General features: G+C 42.2%; 3 protein-coding genes and 1 long non-coding RNA gene across 6 annotated transcripts in view; 3 read left to right on the top strand and 1 right to left on the bottom strand.

Annotated features, from left to right (window-relative positions):
- Window positions 1–620: 620 nt before the first annotated feature.
- Window positions 621–4,860, top strand: prop1 (PROP paired-like homeobox 1). Of its 2 annotated transcripts, none has more exons than XM_064318290.1 (3): window positions 621–875; window positions 2,573–2,793; window positions 3,915–4,860. In XM_064318290.1, the coding sequence occupies exons 1-3, from the start codon at window positions 779–781 to the stop codon at window positions 4,296–4,298; spliced, it is 702 nt and encodes a 233-aa protein (XP_064174360.1). In that variant the 5' UTR covers window positions 621–778; the 3' UTR covers window positions 4,299–4,860. The 2 variants fall into 2 exon arrangements, with proteins under 2 accessions (XP_064174360.1, XP_064174361.1); XM_064318291.1 differs by lacking the exon at window positions 621–875 and adding an exon at window positions 1,222–1,939.
- A 1,398-nt stretch (window positions 4,861–6,258) lies between these two features.
- Window positions 6,259–9,833, bottom strand: mcfd2 (multiple coagulation factor deficiency 2, ER cargo receptor complex subunit). 2 transcript variants are annotated; one of them, XM_064318292.1, is made up of 4 exons: window positions 9,696–9,833; window positions 8,618–8,855; window positions 7,202–7,361; window positions 6,259–6,630 (listed from the first exon to the last, which is right to left on the bottom strand). In XM_064318292.1, the coding sequence occupies exons 1-4, from the start codon at window positions 9,790–9,792 to the stop codon at window positions 6,499–6,501; spliced, it is 627 nt and encodes a 208-aa protein (XP_064174362.1). In that variant the 5' UTR covers window positions 9,793–9,833; the 3' UTR covers window positions 6,259–6,498. The 2 variants fall into 2 exon arrangements, with proteins under 2 accessions (XP_064174362.1, XP_064174363.1); XM_064318293.1 differs by having other exon boundaries at window positions 8,618–8,837; window positions 9,696–9,831.
- A 58-nt stretch (window positions 9,834–9,891) lies between these two features.
- The window catches only part of ttc7a (tetratricopeptide repeat domain 7A), a 72,204-nt gene continuing 60,390 nt past the window's right edge, over window positions 9,892–21,705 (top strand). Inside the window, 4 exon segments of the mRNA XM_064318289.1 lie at window positions 9,892–10,055; window positions 13,336–13,519; window positions 18,698–18,861; window positions 19,384–19,552. Of these exon segments, the coding sequence (XP_064174359.1) occupies window positions 9,999–10,055; window positions 13,336–13,519; window positions 18,698–18,861; window positions 19,384–19,552 (574 nt within the window). The 5' untranslated portion in view covers window positions 9,892–9,998.
- LOC135245307 (uncharacterized) lies at window positions 17,853–18,481 on the top strand. Its single transcript, XR_010327192.1, has 2 exons — window positions 17,853–18,050; window positions 18,323–18,481. It is a non-coding gene; the product is annotated as an uncharacterized LOC135245307 (long non-coding RNA).

Below are 21,705 nucleotides of genomic sequence, written 5' to 3'. Positions count from 1 at the left end.
AGCATTGGCATTCAGAATAACACATTATCTTGCGTAACGTCTCCCGCTGCTGTATATTAAGGCTCTGTTAAGGCTGGAGGCCTCGCAATGAAACAGGAGTGATCGGTTATGACAAACTGCAGCATATTTGGTTGTTCGTTGACCATTATAGTGCGTCTGTCACATTCAATTCATATAAGAGAGAGATAAACCAGTCAGAGGAAGAGGTGCTTGATAGGCTCCATTTGACCCCTTTCTTGAGTACACACTGGGTGAGACAGGAAGTGAGCTGTGGTGCAACAATCAAATTACAGTGAATTGTTTGAGAGGGAGGGGAGCCATCAGAAGAAGACTTCACCAAGGACCTGTCAGTCATGTAGTACTACTGAACACCATAGGCTCAGGAAGAAGAAATTATTTTACAGTCACTCAGGACTTGAAATATCACTGACATGTCCTGGTCAAATAACAAGGACAGAGGACTGCATGTCCTGAGAAAATACGGACACTCCAATTGCATGGTAAAATGACCCAATTTTAAAAATAGAGAATATTGTCGTTTTCCAGTAAAATTTGAAACACTAAAATCTATATAGGTTTCCCTTATAAACATTCTAATTCGTCATGTTGGCTAGGATGTACTGCCTTCAGACTGCTTACAGGTGGGCTTTGCAAGTGGGTGTGACTCAGGTACGACTTCCACGTGACGTCAGGGTGGTCTGCAGTTCAAAAGTGGTGCCTTGGACAGAGATGTCAACAGCGCTGCAGGTCATCACTCGGCTTATATTTTACCGCCTTCATGGCCCAACGGACGCCTGGAATGGGGGAGCCAGGCAAGTGCCAACAGCAGCACCCCGACCTCTACTCCGACACGGGCACCGTCAGCTCCAGTGTGGGTGAGCGCTTCTCTTTACCCCTGTAAATACGACTGATCAAACCTGAATTCTGTAGAACCTCTGATTTAGAAATTAGTTCCTATAATAATATTAATAACATTAACATAATCATACAGACTGTTAATTGTCGTTAAATGATTTGAGCTGTTGTTAAAACCAACGTTAGGTTAGAACAAAAATATTTGTATGGTGACAAAATAACTAAAGTCAATATAAAGTATCTCATTCTCAATTTAAAATACTTTATTATATCGATTGTTCGGTCTACTTATGTACAAAAATCTAAAAAAAAAATCTAATTACATTACTATTAAATCATTTCGATTTTAATGTGCCTATATTAGAATGATAATAATTGCTCCATTTGAAACTGATGGATGGAAGTGTTTAAAATGCATGATGTGATACAGTATATTCATTCTCAAGTTAAATCCATTATGTTGACGAGTGGTTACCAAACTTGGTCCTGGGGACCACTGTGTATGCTGGTTTTCATTTCAACAACAACTGCAATCCCAGAATTTCTACAAGCTATCAATTTTTCTTAATTATGTGATTTTCATGTTTAGATGAATTTATTTACACTCTTATGCCATTTTGTCAGAAATTTCGCACGCCATAAAGAACGAAAGTCCCATGTTCACCTTGTGCTTTTTGTGCTATATTGCAAGCAATAAGTTAAAATCTTTAAATGGATTAAAATAAATGCTGAGGTAAATCAATAGACTCCTAATTTGTGAAAGTGAGGACACATGACCACTAAAACTAACCATTTGAATTCAAAGACAAAGCAAATGACGAGCTCAACCTATATTGTGCTAATGTTTAAGGAAAAAATTCTTAAAGAAAAATGATGAAAGAACTCGAAACACGTGTTCAACAACCTAATTAGGCGCCTATTGATTTCTTAACAGGCCCTGATGCATTCAGTTGCACGACCACACACACGCTACAGAAATGTAGGCTACAAGTGGATTTTCTTCCTTTATAGGCCAGCTTAAAAAAAATGAAACTCGGGTGTGAAGTGTGTAATGTTTGCCAGTTCAACGATTTGATTCCATTTGGTAGGTAGGCCTACATCGAGCTCGCAAACGAAAAACGCTATGACCTCATTTTCAATTTTCACGGGGTGTTTTTAGAAACAATTTTTAACCATTCAAGAAAAACATGCCATAATTTTGGAAGAACTAACCCAATGTTCAAATGCGTCTTCTCGCCTCCTAGTAGAAGCAAAAGCCAGTCAACCAATTTGACAAATTAGTCGCCATGTAGTCTATTGTTGGTCTAATCTGAACACAATCCTTTTGGCTCTGTCATTGCTTTCTCACGATATTAAATTGTGGCGATAAAGCCGAGTGGTTATTTGGTTCCCCGTAGTTTTTAGGGTGGGTAAAGACCATTTAATCCCAGAGTTTCAGGTTCTTTATAAAGCATCTTCTGTGGGGTATATACGTGCTTACCACACAGACGCGGAGACGAGGAAAAGCAAACCAAACACTTCACTTCCCACGCTAGCGGGGACACTTTTCCCGGCCTGTGTCAAATTTCAGGTAACCGGAGACGCATATATGATGCTAAAGTTCACTAAAAGCATATTTTCCAGAATCGACCCTTTCCAAGAACGAAAGGACAGTATTTTTTTTACTTTATTTATCCATTCAGTCATCACATCTTATTATTATTTTTGTTAAATGCAGACGTTGATATTCCTCCAAAGAAAATCACGACCGCAAGCCTTGGGTTTGGTGCGCACATAGCAGGACACTACCCGTCTCCAGCGCGCAGGCGCCACCGCACCACCTTCAGTCAAGAACAGCTGGAACACCTGGAGGTGGCTTTTGGTCAGAACCATTACCCGGACATCTACTGTCGCGAAGAGCTGGCGCGGGTAACTAAGCTAAATGAAGCCCGTATACAGGTGAGGACCCTCAGGCTAGAGACAACATTATGGTGGGAAAAATGAAAATTAAACCTCCTTAAAAGTTTTTCTTACTCCCACATCTTTTTTCTAAATTGAGAATTTGCAAACAATATGGCAAGCCACAATGAAAATTTCATTATGCCAGCAAGGGTGGAAAAAAGTTAATTCAGTGCAGCCCCCTCAAGCACAGACACTGGCAGGAGACCCACCGCACCTCTGAGCATCTCTTAGGTTTTTTATTGCAGCTTTGTGCTTTCTCTAAAATTTCCCTGCTCAGATGAGATGCCAAGAGGCGATTGATGAAAGTATAGGGTGAAGTGGAAAATAGTACATGAACGTAAAAATGTATGTGCCCTACCACTAGTGCATGTGTCAATTGTATTACACAACTACATTTAATTAGTAAAAAAATGTTGTTGGACAATTTCTGTAACTACTTTACATTTACATATATTCATTTTGCAGATGCTCTTATGCAGCAAAGCATAAAATAGTGAATAGATTTTCACCAAGACATATGAGTATAATTAAAATCAAAAGATTGTGCTACTAAGAATCTAAAATAAAAGTGCTGAAAATAGGCAGATTTTCGACATTGCGCTGTTTGTTTCAGGGCTTTTTTTCCTTGTGAAAAAATTGAGTTTATTTTACAGGATAACTGATCAATGATGTTGGCACACACAGCTACTCAGACATTCTCTACTGGAGAATAATCACCCCAGAAAAACACATTTAGCCATTTAGACCAGGTTTTGCCTGTCTAATCTGAAAAGGGCAGATGTGGGTGCAGATTGTTGTGTTAGCCCAGCACCAAGACCCCGACTCTACTTATCAATGTTTTGATTGAAGACCATGATTGGATAATTAGTTGAATCAGGTATCATAACGCCAGGCTAAAACAAAACGCTGCACTCACATTGGCCCTTTTCAGATTAGATTGGACACCCCTGATCAAACTATGATAAGTGATTATGTTATGCAGTAATGGAAAGATCAATACAAGGAAATGGCATCTGAAACTGATTGCCAGGGTTAAATATTATCCCTATCTACAGAGGAGGTACTATACTGAGCAGGTGTCCCATTTAGAAATGTTTCACCTGCCCCCACCCCTCCAGGTGTGGTTCCAGAACCGGCGTGCCAAGCAGCGGAAGCAGGAGCGGGCGTCTCAGAAGGCCATGCCCGTGGGGGTGCTGCCAGGCTGCGGGGGCCTGATGGGCGGGATGTGCATGCCAGCGAGCGGGGCCGGAAGGCCGTACCAGTACCCCCACTCGCTCTCGCACATCCCCCGCCTCTCCTCCATGCTGTCTCCCGCCGCCTACGCTCACCCTGCTCCTGGAGGTCAGTTCTCCTGCCCCGCAGCCTCCGCCCCGCAACCCCGCCCGCACGAAGACTGGTACAACCAGCTGCGGACCATGGGGGCACCCGCCCCCACCCTGGCCACTCCCATTCTCTCCCTGGCCTCCATGTCTGGACTGGAACCGGCCAATCACTGGAGCTAGGCCTGTCCGCATTTATCCCTGAGTAAACAGGGAGTGAGGGTGTGTGTGGGGTGTGGAAGTACCCAATGAAATGTTTTTATAGCCACAGTGTGTGTAGTTCTTTGTAGTCGTCCTGATTTTTATTTGTATTCTTTTTTAGTCTTCGCTATTGTACAGCTGAGCAGAGGCTGCCAGTGTGACACGCCTGAATCTACAATGATTCTAAAGCTAGCTGTAGCATCCAAAAACAGCCTAACCAATTTCAGATAACTTTCGCCCAGTATTCTTACTGTCAGATGTAGGTACAGAATATATGTACATAGGCACAATAAAAACAGAGAAGCTGCTGTAATATTGTTAGAGTAATACCAGACACGTGTGCGGCCTACCAACCACACTGTACATTCTTTTCAATTTTCCTGTATGTAAATTGAACATAGGGGAGTGCACTCTATATTCAAAATGCCATGACAAGCCTCAAAAAGGGGAAATGAGGACAAGCTTTATATTTGCCTCAACATGCTAGTGCAGGAAGAGCAGAGTGAAAAATTGTCAAAAAATAAATATGCACTAATTAGAAGTATGAAGGCTCCTCCATTTTCGTGTCTCTCTGTTAAGAGCATTCTTGCTAATGACACTAGCCACAACTTGTGCCCAGCCTTGTTCCACAATATAAGCATGATTCACCTCTACCTTCGTTTCTTCAGTTTATTCCAGGTTTTACATTTCATTTTCAATGGTGAGAAACTCTGCAAAACATCATGTGAATGCAAATCCTATTCATTTGCATAAGTTTTTCAGTTTCACTCAAAACCAGTTGAGAGAGGCGTTTGTGTTATGCGTCTATTTTATTTTGGCTGTAAATTAGACATAAAACACTGTTGCTTCACTTAACTAATGTCACAGTATCTGAAGTCATACAAAGAGGCATTTGCTTTTCAACACACAGGTATCACAAAACAATTAATGACACTATTTGAAAATAGAATATTTGTTATAAAGAGTTTTGGTTTTTCTTTAGAAAACAATTCACTTTACAAATGGACTGAACAGAATTAATGTGGCCTTATTGCACAGACCCTGAACTGCTTTATAGTGATATGTAGCCATTTCACAACTACAGTAGTTCATGTTTGGTACTACATTGTACATTTAACATCACTGAAACGAAAGCAGCCAACATGAACATCGATAGGATTCTGATTTAGGTTTTCTGCATTTATTAATGGTGCTCAGGTTAATCCAGTCAGAAACTATAAACGCACAAAGAGAACATTCCTATTTGACATTCAATTACTTAATGTAGGAAAGCTTCAGTCAGTTGCAGCTCAGAGCCTTTCACATGGTGCCAGATGCCAGTGATCACTTGTTTGGCTTGTTCACTGAACCTCCACCTTGGTCCACCCAGCCAGGTAAGGAGGCCACAGAAGGACCATGCACATGTCATGTTTTACATTACAATTTCACACCTATATTCGGACAGCGAATACAAAATGTCACACTACTGCTGCTGCTGTACAATTCATGATTCTTCTGTGACTCACCTATATCCCTGGCCATCATACAAAAAAAAACTGCCACAGGTGTCCAGCTGACACTGCAGGACCAAGTGTGAGATGCACATCTGGGTACCTTCCTCCTGCAGGAAACCTTTGGAAACCCTGCAGCAGCCCTGACCTTGTAGCTTCCATCCCTACCTAAGCATTCGGGAAGTGAAGCTGGCCATTTTATCCACACTGGACACTTTACTTTATGCATGTCTTGGTTGCCATCGCTTTAACACAAGCAAACAATGGCAATGCCTTGACTTTAGATGGGAGGGGGTGTGTGTGGAAACATATATCCTGATTACATCGTTACCCCTACACCAAGGATTTAACTCATTGTGAGAAATGCCACAATGATGGACATCTGATGCAACAATCTCCAGATTAGTTATTGCAAATAAACTCTTCATTAAATAGCAACACTGGCACTGACCTACAGGGACATTACTATCATGATTTTATTGCATACAGCAGACATTTTCGGCAGTTTCTACATTTGAACTGAAATTAACCACTTATGCTGGTACAGCTGAGCTAGTGCCAACTCAGTCCAAAATACTTTCACTAGCTCAGGCAAATTAAAGGCTGCTTCTTTCTAGCAGTTTTTTTTAAAGAGGAAGGTGACTATGTTCACCCTTGTAGCACATTTCACAGTTTCTCAATACCCCATTCCTTTACTCGAGAGATTTGGCAAATTCTGCATAATCGATGTACCCATCGTTGTTTTTGTCATCGTCTCTCAAGATATCGTCTATCAAATTTATGAGGTCTTCCTCTCTCATTGGTTGACTTTCCTCTCCCCTCTCCTGTTAATGCAAATGAAATGATTTAGCTTTACACACAGGTCTGGGACAGCATGAACACAAGTCCCCTCAAGACATTTATATGGGTGAGGACACAATAAGCAAATATTTTCCCAACCATTAGCTGAAGATTAATTACATAAATTCTCCTTCAGGCCCTCTAGCTCTCTACAAATACTGTCAAGAGGGCCTACTGGTGCTACTGATAAAATCACGAGTATATGGTCTGATATTGCATTTTTAAATCTGAAGGTTTGTGCATAAAAGAATATATAAAAGTTAATAATTAAGTTGTTAAACACGGATCAACTCAATAGCCAACATGACCAACTATGGAGCAGAAATTCATGGGACTTTCCATTTGGTATTACTTGTCATATGAACTTCAATAATCTTGGACATTGGAGGTGTTGCGACACTAAAGCACAGAACTCCATTAACCCAGATGAAAAAAGGACTCTTTTTCCTGGAGCTATATCAGGGAGTCGGGTCTAAGACCGCATTTCCTGAGGGGGCAGTAATCCACAACGCGTAATATGGCACGAGGAGAGTGGGCTCGTGCACGCTCGCGTACCTCTTTGTGCACATGCGTGATGGCGGTAGCAAGCTCAAGCCCGTCCAGCAGGTTGTTGCCGTCATAGTCGTGCATTTTGAAGTAGTGCAGCTGCAGCTCTTGGGGGGACATGTCTGACTCCGGCTTATCGATTACTCCATCCAAATGCTCCATGATGTGCCTGGCGGGGGGGGCAGAGGGTAAGTAAGGGCGCTGGTGGACATCACAGCCTCTCACAAGCACAGCAGCAGCACAGATAGAATCAGAAAGCAGACGCTCATGAAAATGCTACGACCAACCGATGTCACAACAGACAAGAAACGAGTCCATTTCAGCACTGTGTCACTCACAATGGAAGTGACCAACTCCGTCCTGCCCCGATATAACCAAGTGTTAGATCAATAGCTGGTGAAACTGTCCTTCTTAAGTGCACTGTGTTGTAGTAGTCATTGGTTTTTATTTAGTGAAATTCAGTGCAGTCCATAAGTATTTGGACAGTGACTATTTTTGTTGTTTGGGCTCTTTACTCCAGTATATTTGATTTGAAATGAAGCAATGAATATGAGGCCAAAGTGCTGTCTCCTTTAATATGAGGGTATTTACAACCATATTTGGTGAACCATATAGAAATTATAGCCCTTTATATAAAGTCACCCCCCCAAAAGGAATTGGCCAGCTGGCTGCTCAACTGTTTCTTAGCCAACTGTATGTTTTTGCATCACTTTTGGCCAAGTCAATCACCCGACCTGAATACAACTGAACTTGCATTTCATTTGCTGACGTGGCGATCTTTTGTGACTTTCCTGGATGAGTTGTTGCTGCACCCTAGGATAAATTTTTTGCAGGTCAGCTACTCCTGGAAAGATTCACACTATTCACAAGTGTTCTCCATTTGGAGATAATGGCTCTCACAGTGGTTTGGTGAAGTCCCAGAGCCTTAGAAATGGCTTTGTAACCCTTTCCAGACTGATACATTTCAACATCTTTTTTTCCTTTTGTCACGGCATAGTGTGCTTGTAATAACTTTGTGTTGACTAGTTTACTCTGATGGTAAGGTTCAATATGAGAGATGTTTAGATTCAATAAGGATAGGTGCAATAAAAAGTTAACCCTTGTCTAATTTTACATTTTGTCTGAAGATCTGAACCCATTCAGTATGTCAAATATGCAACAATTGAGGAAAACAAAAAGGGGCAAATACTTTTTCATGGCACTGTATGCTTAAAGCTGACAGTCTGAAGTTTAACATCATCTTCATCATTTCATTTCAAATCCAATGTGCTGCAGTACAGAGCCAAAATAACAAAAGTTGTGTCGCCATCCAAATACTTACTGACTGTACTGTATGTCAGGAAGAATCAGTGGCCGACCTTGAAGAATCATCTTTAATGAGCAGGTGCACTACATTGTCAATGGACATTACAACAGAGGACTCACTCCTTGTCCTGAACCATGTTCTTGTCTAGACGCATGTTCGGCCGGTGACCTTCCGCTACGTCCGGGTGGCCATGCGGATCTGACTCGTGTGCGTGGGCGAACAGCAGAGCAGTGACCAAGAGCAGCGAGCATCGCGCAATGCTCCGGCCATCTCTCCTTCTCCACAGCATTCCACACACTCTGTTTACCGGCTGGGTGAGGTGGACACGTGCCGGCGACTCTATACAACACCAGACAGCTTGAGGGATCAGAAATGTGAAACACAAAACACAACCGCCACTGATGAAGAACATCACTCTAACCATTAGGCTGTAATTACACTGACAACAGTGAATTCAGTAAACAAGCATTGGCTTTCGATTTATTGATGAGTCTTGAAGTATAGTGTTCAAGCACTTTCGAATATGATAATCTATATGTATGGTTACAGTGGGAAGATCCTGGCAAAGAGGTACTATGCCGCACACCTTAACTTTCTCATACTACATTAACATTGCATGGGGAAATCGCTTTTTACTGACATAGATACAGGGTAACGGTACTCTGTGCTCCTTTGTACGTGTGATGACGTCATGACAACAGCTACAGGGCTAAACAATATTCCGGGTGGGACGACCCCGCTATTTTTGCAAGTTTTTCTTTCTTATTCGTGGTATTTCATTAAAAACAATTAAAACAGTTTTAACTAACTAATTAGCCAACTGTTACTCTCAAAAGCCACTTTCAGTTAATTTAAATAAGAAAACAATCGACAGAAACAGGCAAGTTAGCTACCGTAAGCTATTTGATGAGACCCTGTGCTTTGTCGAGGTAGAATTATAGCCTAGTCTGTCGATGAGATAGCCATCTACGAAGCTAGCAGATAATTTGCACACAACTCAGCTCTCATTACACGGTCTAGACTGGATTGACAGAATAACTAACAGCCAGTCTGGCGAGCCATAATTAACGTTATGTTTTTTACTGCCTATCGGTATACTGCACAAAGGCACAGTCCCTTTTATGAAAAAAATCACATTTTATATCGTACTGCACCCTAAGATTAAAATATTGATTAGAACACATTTATCTCACTTACCTGCTTTGAAGAAAGTGAACTTGAAATATAATGGTCCTCTGTGCAACGCTGTACTTGAAACAAGTCGTCGCTTTCCCCCCTTATTTCTATTGGTCATTGATGCTCGCCGTAGCAACCTTTCACCTCAGGGACCCGGCATCTACACTTTGATTGGTTTACAACGCGTGACATCATTGGTAGAATTCTTCCACTGTCTGTAATCCACGTCGAGCTGATTAGCGTCCTTCTCCGAAAATGGGAGCAAGAATGTGAGCTGGTGTGTCAACATTGAGCGGACAGCGCTCGTATTTGTCAGCTACCTCAATGTCAAACCTTTACAGAGAAAATGTTGCTGCCAAAGCCTTTTTCAGAAGACTGGAGGTTCTATTTGTTATTACTTTTAGTAGCAAAATAGCTCCCTAGACGTTACCGTAGCTATATTTAGCCGGCTAACTAGCGAACTAAGTTAACTTGCTGGTTGGTCAGCTAATGTTAGCTTGCTGGCAAGCAAGGTAGCTAACGTAGCTAGCCGAAATTACCCGAGGCTGAATGGACAAATACCCCGTTAACTGGTTCAGTGCAGATAAATAAATAGTACTGCGTATGTCAATATGTGGTTAGCGAAGGTAAGTTAGGCTAGATCGCTTGCTCCCCAGTTCATCCATCCTATTCACAACTCACATGTTAGCTAGCTAGTCAGTTAACGTTATGTGATATTTTGGTCGTGTCTTTATTGATGAATATAACATCGCTAGCCATCATTCAATGTGCGTTGTCATCGAAGTAGGCTTGAAACAGTGCACTCAAAAGGGTTAAACACCAGCAAAGTTATATAGTAACATTAACTTGGATATAGATAACGTTCGTTTTTTATCCAGATGTATGGACTTCAGTTTGTCAATCAGATTTTAGGGCAATGCTGTAAGTTTTGTAAAATAAACAGTAAAATTAGTTACTTGTGATATAAGTGACATCAATCAATCAATCAATCAAATTTTATTTATATAGCGTATTTTACAACAGTTGTCACAATACGCTTTACAGACAGCCCTAGCCTAAACCCCCACAGGAGCAAGCCTAACATCTGTTACGTTACTGAATCTGTTTAAAGCAACTTGCCGACTCCGATCGATCTGAATATAATTTGTTTAAAAGACAAATTTGGGAAGCACGGCTGTACGCTAGCATTTTTTTTCCAACCAGCACCTGTGTTCCTAAAATGAAAAATGTAGGAGCATGCTAATGCATTTGAATTAATTGACGTTCTCCTTGAAGCACTGTCTAGCCCTGAGGACTAAACAACTGTGGGGCATAAGCACAGCCCTGAAAAAGCAACAGAAAAAACGCAGAACAAGGACGATTTCATGACATTACACTAATTTAGCAAAAACTTGCTGCAAGAATGTGTGTCTCTCAACGTCTAGCTGTGGGATTGGGATGTATTTATTTATCTATTGCCGATTCATAATCTTACTCAAATTCCAGTTCATGCACGAAATTGTAGACTGACTTAACGTTGGAGTTACTGTGGCCTTTGCTGCATACAGCTGCGTGGATCAATTATACTTTCCGCAGTTATCAGTTTGTCCACATGGAGGCGATGTGTTCACTTTCATGTTTACATCATTATTAACGTTATATTAGAATTAAATTTGCCTGGACCTCAACAGCGGGCCAGCCCTATAAACGTGAAGTTATTGAGTGATTAAGTTACACCGCGCATGTTTGTGACTGACTTAGGAAGTTACACCATTGGTCAGCAGGTTCGGTCCAGCCATATACTAGGTTTTGATCTGGTCTTGTTAATTTACGACCCGGTGTACCCAATATGGCTTGAACTGTTGTAGCCAAGTGTACTGTATGTAGGCGCAAGATCAACGTGTTAATGCGAGTCTACGCTTGCTTTGTTATAAAAAAAAGACCCGCGCGGCGTAGACATTTTTAGGCGATTACATCGAGTTTCAATCCCTCACATTCCTGCAAAAATGGTGCCCAGACGTTCAACGTTTCTGTCCATAGACCTTCAGTGCACAGGAAACATTGGAATCCACATGCATTACTTTTACACATTTTAATAAAATTGTTTTATTAATCAAATCATTTTTGCGCTATTCTTTATTTATATTCCTTATTCACTTAAGTCACACCTGGTTGAGCAAGGAATAAGGAGGCAGGAAACTCTTGATTCCTTTTTTATTGCTGCTAATAATATGTGTTCACATTGCTTTTTGTGACGTTAGCATAAAATTATTTTACTATGATCGAGAGGCAACAGACTCCAGACGCACATTCCACATCTAGAATCAACTGTACACCTTTTGCTAGTTTCTTGTGCATGATTGTGCAGGAAGTAATGAAGCAAAGATGCAAAGCTAGCCAAGAAACAGCCAAGCAGCCAATTGTCCCTTTACTTTTGCTCCCCTAAAATGAAGGGACTGTACATAAAAAGTAGTTCCTACACGGATCATCCAATATGGATATAAATACTCACAAAAAAGGAGACATTCTGCATTTTAACCTCATATTCATTGTTTTATTTCAAATCCAATGTTCTGGGATATGATTCAAAACGACAAAAAATGTCACTGTCCTAATACTTACCCAATATAGACTTCTTCATTAATAAGATAGATATTTTCATATGCCATTAAAATTTGAATAGCCATCCATGCATGCACACACACACACACACACACACACACACACACATAAATACTGTGGCCAACTGGAAAGGAGAGTGAATTGGAGGCATTCAAATTATAGCCTTCCCCTGGAGAGATGGTTTTGAATACATATTCTGTAGCAAACAAATTTTTAGCAGGAAGTAGTGCAGTCCACTCTTCCGGCAGATGAGGGGAAACACAGGTCAGCGCCCAGTAAATCAGTATCAGAAATGGGTTAGTACCTTTGTTAATGTTCTGTGGGTTATTTATCAGCTTGATTTCTGATCAGCTTGATTTCTGATCAGATTGATTATGAAAAAGCAGTAAGGACATTGTAATTGAAAAGTAATTAGGCCGACTTGCTTACAGTTCTGTGCATTTGGGATTTGTTGTACTGGGTTATAGCTTGACCTTGCTGCATAGACAGCCCCCACATCTGCATAAGAGTATGCCCTATGCTTGCTTATTGGCTGTAACTATAAGCACACATTGGGATCTGTTTTTTAGTTTTGACTGTCGGAATTGGCTTTCAGTACTTTCATAGCACTGTATTTGCACATTGGGAACTCCCAGTGACAGAAAAAAGTTTGGCATTTAACTAATGTGAAGCAAACCAAATTTTTACATATTGTTTCAGACCCAACTGGTGCATTAGAAGTTGATAGTTACCTTTAATGCTGTTTGTTGAAGTGTTTAATGATGTGTGTGTGTGTGTGGGGGTGTGACCAATATGCTGAACTTATTGTTGTCAGTTTGAATTCAAGGAGTTAGAACATGCACAATAGAAAATTGTTCCAGGGTTATGAAAAATGCTGCAAATAATTTCATGTCTCACTATACTACTATGAGGTATAACTTGTTCTAAAACAACCATGGGCACAACATACATTTCATTCTGGTACCGTAGAAGTAGTCGTGCTGTTTTTTTACTCATACGTCAACTCTCGGGTACCGCCGTGCACATGCTCAGTGAGATTTATTTTTGTATGACTTGTCAGTCCGCAGTAACTCCTGTAGTGTCCGGGGAGTACGCTTCCCGGGATAGATCGAGGATGGCTGCGAGGATCTCCTTCTCGCAGTATCGACTGGAGGCAGAGATCGAACGCTGTCGTGCGGAGTGTCAATGGGACAAGATACCCACGCTGGTGGAGCAACTGGTGTCCGCGCGTATCCACGAGGACGGTATGTGATTTAAACCTGCTGAATGTGTCCTGGTGTTTCTGCTCTGGAATAAATGAAAGCCTCAAATCTCGCAATTTAAAACGACAGTTCCGCACGAACTGAACTTTGTACTTTCAAAGTAAAGTCATTTGCTCCCATGAGGGGACAACGTTTATACTCACTTGCCAAAAGTAGATTGGTTGTCTCCCATTTTTAGATCACTGAAGATAATTTTGAGGGCTGTTCAGTTCAGTGAAACTCATTCAATAGCTTGCGCATATTTTATAACTAGTGGGAGCATTGTTTCCTGAATTTCTATGAAATGCACATTGGTTTCGGTTTATTCGTGTATAACAATATAGTTTTCCATATAATGCGTCGCGTGTCTGCTTGACATGAGCTATTAATGCCTAGCTCTGTACATTGGTCACATTTCCTTGTAGCTTTGGTGACTTTATAGCGCAAATAGAGTTCAGTTCAAGCTCAGTTTACTACGTTATTTTTCTCACGTTTAGATTTTTTTGCTGACATATTTGCAAAAAACATTAACAACAATTAATGCATTGTAATAATAATAATAATAATAATTATTATTATTATAATTATTATCATTATTATTTATTTATTTGTGGTACACATGGGCTCCAGAACTTGAAACCAAGGTTTCGTTTTTGACTGTGTTTTCATATTTACCCACGGATTATGCAACTGCGCACAATTTTCTAAATAATTCATACTAATACAGCAAACCTCAATGGGACAATGTCCTGTACTACCAATCACAATTTGAGGATGGCAGCAGCATCCAGGAAGCCAGCAGACATTTTGAAGAAGTTTTCGTAGTTCTCAGGGACTGCTGGAGTAGGAGTTATCCCTCGGGGGGCATGAACGTTAAATACAGCTTAAGCGACCTATTGAACTGCAGTTTTTCCATGTTCCATGCAGCTGTTCATTTGACATATGATGGCGTATCCTGTGTTCCAAAAAAGCCAAAAGTACACACAGAGAGGGCACTGAAACCACTTGTGCCAGGAAAAGCGGGGAAGAAGAGAAAGGCAAATGGAGTCGAGGTGTGCTCAGTTATCCGGCTTTGCAACACCGGCTGTTTGCCAGGGAAACGTAAACTACTTCAGCAGGGTCCATTAAAAAAAAAAAAAAACAAACCCACTAGAGTGACCTTGAGGAGTCCCCAGGTTCCTTGGCTTACACCTGTTTTGAGACACTGTATCCCAGTCTCGTTGGAGATGTATAAAACGTTTCCTGCATGTTTTTCTGGTGTCTAAATGTACATTCTGCTATTTCCTTTCCCAGCACGGACACGCCTTGGCATTGATTGATTTGTTACACGCAGATTCTAAATTGGATTTTACTCCCACACTTATGAGTAAATGCAGTCACGTGGAGGTGTGGTGGCACTGTGATGTCAGACATCCAAGGGAGGCCTGCTTTTTTCTGCACTTGTTATTGAATGATGTGCAAAAGAGACTCACTGTCAGTATTTCTAAACCACAGGAACTTGTGTCTGCTGTGATGTCATTCTGCACCAGATATATCTGTGTGTTTTCATTCAACCATCCTCTGTCATTCTCTTTAGTTTGCTCTCTCTTATTCTCTCTCGCTATTTTCCCCTCCCTTTCTCTCTCTTTCCCTCTATCTCTCTTTTTTCTTCTCTCTCGCATGTACTTCAGCAAAGGTATTGGCACAGTAATGTAAACACAACTAAGGTCACTCCTGTTAATCATGGTCTGCTTTTGTATGTATTGTGTCAACAAGCAGCCTGGTAGGTCATGTGACCACTAGGGATATAACTCCCTGCATCTGCATAGCTGTGCGAACACAGGTGATGTGCTACACAACAAAGAATTTTTTTTTGTCATTACTGCTCATCTGGAAATGAGTAGTTGTACTTACCTGAAATAGTTCCAATTTTGAGGTGAAGAAGAGCAATAAGAATAAAACAACCTGAGTTGGAAGCTTTATTGCCTGGTTGTCTGAAGTTTTCTGTCATAGGCGACAGAAGCTAATATCCATATGGAGTGCTCTGAGTAAAGTCTGTGGTCATCTTTATTTCTGTGGGAAAATCATGAACTCATGGGGCTGTATCGGTATGGGATGCTAATCTGTAAGATAGCAGATGCCCAACCTCTTGTCCCAGGGCAATTGTAACACAAGACACAGGGTCCCTCGGGTTGATGTGGGTGGACTTGCCTCCATTTAGAGCACAGTTCTTCCCCACAGCAAGGCTTGAATTATCAGCCCTAACAATCACAGGAGAGTATAACGTCTGGAATGACATGAGCCCGGGCCGGTATGCGTTCCCAAGCAATTTATTCTGGAAGCTCCCTAACGTGACCCCCCTGTGGCAGAGGACAGTTGGCTTCTAATACCAAGAACTCCAAGTATGACTCCAAGGCAGCAGATTCAGTTCCCAGGTGGGGCTCTGCCATTGTGCTCTTGAACTATGTGCTTAACCTGGTTTGCTTTTGTAATTATTGTCCAGCGGTATAAATGGATTGTATGTAAAGAATGTGATCTGTGTAAGTCACTCGAGATGAGAGTGTCTGCCAAATGCCTATAATGTCAACATATTGTATGGATGGATGGCAGTCAAGACAAACTTGCTCTCCGCACAAGCTTCTGTTGAGATAAGATCAGATTTATATGCCTCACTGGGCTGGCGGTGACAGCCGGGGGGCTGGTTACTAAGAGCGCGAAGCGACCGGCGGTCGAGGCTAACTGTGACATCGCGATGGATGCCGGTGTGATCGGGCTGGGAGACGGGCTGCTGGAGGAGGGAGCCGGAGAACCGAGGCCAGCTGCTTCCGTAGCTCTCTTCTTCACCGTCGTTGAGATCAGCAGGATGATGTATGAATGTTTATCTCGCCGCGCGGTGCGCGCAGGGCGCCAGACGTCCTGTTTCGCGGTTATCGGTCTCGCGGGCGGCTTTGATGCGAGGGGGGGTTGTTGGAACACCTGAAGGGGAGCGGCTGTGTCGGAGAGGCCCAGGCGTGTGTGTAAAAGTCAAACAAATAACTGCTGTAAAGAGGCTGGGGCAGCTGACCGAGGGATACGGGGGTCGCTCCAAACAGGATGAAGCTCGTCGAGGGCCTGGAATTACACACAGCTGAGCAGTAAACAAAGATTGTGAAAGACGGAGAGGGAGAAAGATATTGGGTGAAACTCTGTAAACTGGTTTCGACATGCAAACTGTCTTGGCCACGAAAGCCGGTCTGCGGAGGCTGGTGTCTGCACAGACCTTGGAGGCTGCATGCTGTTTATACTGGCAGGAGCAGCAGCAGCTGACTTCTGTGTCCTGTCTATTGTGAGCTTCCCCCTCAGCCTAGTGCCATCTCCCCTACATCTCCCCCACATCTCCCCCACATCTCTCCGACATCTCCCCCACATCTCTCATATCTCCCCCACATCTCCCCCACATCTCCCCCACATCTCCCCTACATCTCCCCACGTCTCCCCCACATCTCCCCCACATCTCCCCTACATCTCCCCCACATCTCTCCCACATCTCTCATATCTCCCCCACATCTCTCCCACATCTCTCACATCTCTCTGAAATCTCCCCCACATCTCCCCCTCATCTCTCCTAAATTTCCCCAATATCTTTCCCACATCCCTCCCACATCTCCCCACATCTCTCCTACATCCCTCCTAAATCTCCCCCACTTCTCTGCCACATCTCTCCTACATCTCTCCCATATCTCTCCTACATCTGTTACATCTCTCCCTGCTTGTGTCACACTGCCCTCTCATGGTGCCATCCCTCTCTTTGCACACACATCACCCCTGGCACGCACTTCTTACTCCTGACCAATGTTCCCTCTAAGCTGCGCGCGTGCGCAATCGCGCACTGCCCGCACATTCTCAGCGCACAAGAAAATCTATCCAGCGCATAAACAACATCAACATAACGTATTAATTCATATCTAATATTAGACCTAATCTAATCTAATTAATTCGCCCAATAATATTGTTTTTTTGTTTCTCACTCAGTGAGTGACAGGTGTCCAGCCAATGATACGATACGGTTCACTTACGGTACGAAGCCAATCATGGCATTGACGGTGCTTGCGTCTGGGCCCTGCCTATATGCGCCGTGCAGGTTAGCTAGCAGGTTAATAGATGCTAATACAAACCCCGCATCATGGCGAAACGAACAGGAAGCGACACATCCACTCAGCAAGCCACAGTAAAAAAGAAATGCTGTTCTTTTAAGATGGAATGGCTGTCGGAGTATGTGCAAATTGAAGAAAAAGCGGTGAAATTGGGTGAGATTTTTTCTTTTTCAAGTGAGAAAGGTCTACTCTGCAAAACATGCAGCGATGCCAAAGTGCTACATTTCAAGCTTCCAGTGCCGACTGTGAAAGAGGATTTAGTTTAATGAATCATATCAAAACAAAATCCAGAAATCGTCTTGAAGTGACACATTTGGACCAGCTGATGCGCATAAAGTCAAAGCAAGAAGCAGACGAAGCCATCAACCTGGACAAAGTGTACAACCATTGGAGAAGTGAGAAGGACAGACGTGAAAAATAAGGTAAAATTTAAGTCAGATTTGTGCATATTCTAGTGACGGTTATTAAGATTTTGTCTTTATGGATATTAATCATTAAATGTTGTTACTATTAGATCATTTATGGGTAGTAGAAATGCCAAGAAAAACTGTGTAATTAGATATTTTACAGACAAAGTGTTACAGGAATTTGCACTGTATCACAAGCTACAGCACAAGTCATTGTGCAAAATGTGAATGTTTTAATGTAAGCAAAATGTTATGTCTGAAAGGTGTATATGTCTCATATCTTCCAGAACAGGACCCTCAGCCAGGCAAAGCAGGACTCTTCCCATGGCCAAAGCAGGACTCTCACATACTGTATAACATCTACACATCCCATTTTTCAGATTTTTGTCTTTTTTTAAGTGGACCAAATTACTTATTTAAAAATAAAGCGTGCATATCTAATGTTGCTCACAGTAGTCCTCAGTTTGCTCAGGGAGCTTGTGTGTATGCCCAGATACATGAAAAATTAGAGGGAACATTGCTCCTGACCTATTTCTTTTATTTTGTTTCTAATTAATCTTTATTCTACCAGGAATTTTCACTGGAAGTGGGTTGAATCATGTGTCGTGAACTCAGAGTTGTTTGGTTTTCTAACTTAAGCTGACTCTTTTTGCCCCCCCCAGATGACTATGGGAACCTGCTGCTGGCCGAGGCTCTGTTGGAAGAGTGCCTTCAGGAGAACATGGCCCTGCTGCGCAGCTCCACGCCCCTGACAGAGACGGACCAGCCCAAACTGGCCAAGGCCAGGGCCCACCTCAGCGCCATCCTCAACAGGGGCCGTCTGGAGGTGAGCCCGGAGGCCTGTCTTCTCTGAGCACTCCTTTCTGACTTTCGCTCACGGCGAAAATCATACGTCATTTTTTTCAGGCTACACACAGTCTGGTGAGCTCATACGGGTAATTTGCGAAACTTCCAAACTATTGTTTTTCTGAAGAATAAACACTTTCGTATGTTGTGCCTTTAATTTAAAGTTAAGCATAAATATTGTGAAAAACTTCTTAAAAATAAATAAATTGTGATTGTTTTTCACAGAAGGCACTGCTGCTACAAACAGAGTTTTATTTTTTTGTGGGGGGGGGGGGGTTGTACAAGAATTTAATCATATAACTACATTTTCCCATCAACAAACCTTTTGTTTGGCAGCTGGAATCATGAACACATGAACGCAATTTAGGCAGTGCAGTCCAAAAACACACAGTTTATACTAAACACAAGAAAATGCGAAACATACAATAAAACAATAACAGATTACGTGGTTTAGCGGTCCCGATATAAAACACACCCGTGTTTGCTTTTCGGCCCCCGATAGCCCAGGTACATGAACGAGGCCCTGCTCCTGATGGCCAAGCTGCAGTACGTCCAGGGCCGTTACCGCGACGCCCAAGGCATGTGCGCCAGGGCGGTGCTGGATGACCTGACCCGGGACGAGCAGCCGCTCTACCACCTCCGCCTGCTGGCCGAAGCCTGCGTCATCAAAGGTACGACCCGCCTCGGTCAGGCAACCCCCTGCTCGCCAGCCGCAGTGCCTCCCTCTCCCGGGCATTTGACCGCAGTGTTGTGCACACAGTTTTGATTATGATAGGTGGTCTGGTCTCACAAAATAAGAAACAAAGTATGAAATGCTTTTATGCCATCTCAGGAAACACTATGCAAGATCCTCTATCTGGGCTAAAAGCTATTTGAGATCCTTTATCGTGGTGATTTTGGCTTTTGGTTTCTGACGGATAAGGATCGGATGGACAAATGGTGATAACTGGCAAGGGATTGAAATGAGTAACTCTGCTGGTCAGGTTCATGTTAATCACGCTGATGAGGAAAAATGGCCTTCAGAGGAACCTGGCTCCACATCACCTGTTTAAACTTTGATCTTAACCATGCTGTGCACTCAACAGAATGCCGCAAATATGACTTATGGCTGTTTAAAGCTCGCTGCCAGGAAAACGCTGGACGCAATCTGCAGTAGGAGCCTTTTCCAGTCATTTCTATATTAAGTATTAATTATGTTGCGATCAAGGGTCCAATCCTTTCTGCAAGAGTTATTAAAAGCAGCAAAATGACATATCCATGTATGGATTAGAAATGCATCAGCCCGGGTCTTGTAATCACTGAATAAAACAAATGTGCTTCATTTTAGTGGATTGGCTTTCATCGGAGATGGTGTTTATCTTTCCAAATCAGAAACTAACCAGAAATAAAAGTGGTTCCTGGTATAGGCTGCAGTGTGCCACAGGAAGGGAAGCTGGCTGGTGTCTGGAGGCTGGGGGGGTCGTGGGTTTTGGGCCATCATGCAAATCTCTCCAGCCCAAAGGCTTCATTTTGCAGCACACCTCTTAAAGTCCAGCTGTGTAAATGGCCATTGTACAAGTCACTATTTAGAGGAATGCTTGGAACTGCAACCAAATGATTTACTACGTGTACAAGTACAAACGTGCAGGGATCCTGCGCTCAAGAAAAGTCTCATAAAACTAGAGTGCTAAAGTTAAAAGGGTCTGTTTCAACTCCTGCAAATATTACGGAAATGTCAAGTGCGGATATGATGGAACAATTATGCTAACTGAGAAAGCACCCTCATCAGTGGTCTCCCGATATTGGAAGTGAAAGCATTTCATCTTCACTTCGTATAATCATTTTTTACGCATATAGTATATGCATGCCTGCTTAACTTGTTGAGATTTTCGGCACGTTTTGGAACACGTCTCTGCTGCCGAACTAAGAATTCATAAAAATGACAGATGTCTGATGTGCGTGCTTGATGCCAGTTGTCGCTGAACATTAGCCATTATCTTCCATTATCTTCACTACCAAGCATCATTCACTGTTCTTCCCCTTTTCCATATGTTAACTGTTGTTATTAAATTTCTTCCATATTAAATATTAATCTGTGTAAAATAGTCCATTGACAGTGCAGGGGATATTGAATGAATTGCGAAATGTGCCATTGTACCTTGTTTCATTTTCATCATTACTAATGTCCTGTGTTAAAAGTGTATGTTGTTTTGTTGCATGACAATTATAAAGTACCTTCTGTATTGTTAGTATATGCAGCAGGATAAGTGTGTAATTGATGAAAGAATAGTTTTTTTGGAGGCACTACACCACTTCTGTTGAAGTTAAGTCGTATTATCAGATATTGCAAAATATATATGTCACATTTCTAGAATACTCTGGAATGTTTGATGAGACTGGCAGTGTGAGCACACATTAAATCTTATGATATGTCAAAAATAAAGTGAAGTTGCGCAACATGGATGCCTGGAGGGAACATGTTAAATATAGCCATGCTGTAGTTACTCATATGTTTCCTTAGGAGTCACTTTGTTGTCCTGGAAAGACGTTCTTTTTATAGGGCTGTATTTGTCACTTGTCGGTCTGTGCAGACATGGAAAGAAGCCTCAAACAAGCGGAAATTTAATTTGATCATGAGTATTGGACTGGGCAGCAGTGTCTTGCAGAATGTACTCTAAACAGTGAGTGAGATTAACTGTTGCCTACATTCAGATTATAACAAATTACCTTTCCACTGGCTGGAGAGTGCTTAAGACGTGAAGTGGCGCGTTGTGTACCAGGTTGCAGTGTGCATGGAGGAAGCAAGTGTTTATCTTGGACAGGTAGCATGGTGTACGGGGCTGAA

The sequence above is a fragment of the Anguilla rostrata genome, chromosome 18 (assembly GCF_018555375.3).
Source record: "Anguilla rostrata isolate EN2019 chromosome 18, ASM1855537v3, whole genome shotgun sequence".
NCBI classification, from domain to species: domain Eukaryota; kingdom Metazoa; phylum Chordata; class Actinopteri; order Anguilliformes; family Anguillidae; genus Anguilla; species Anguilla rostrata.
Note: the sequence above shows the minus strand (reverse complement) of the source record. Positions and strands in the feature narration are given on the sequence as shown.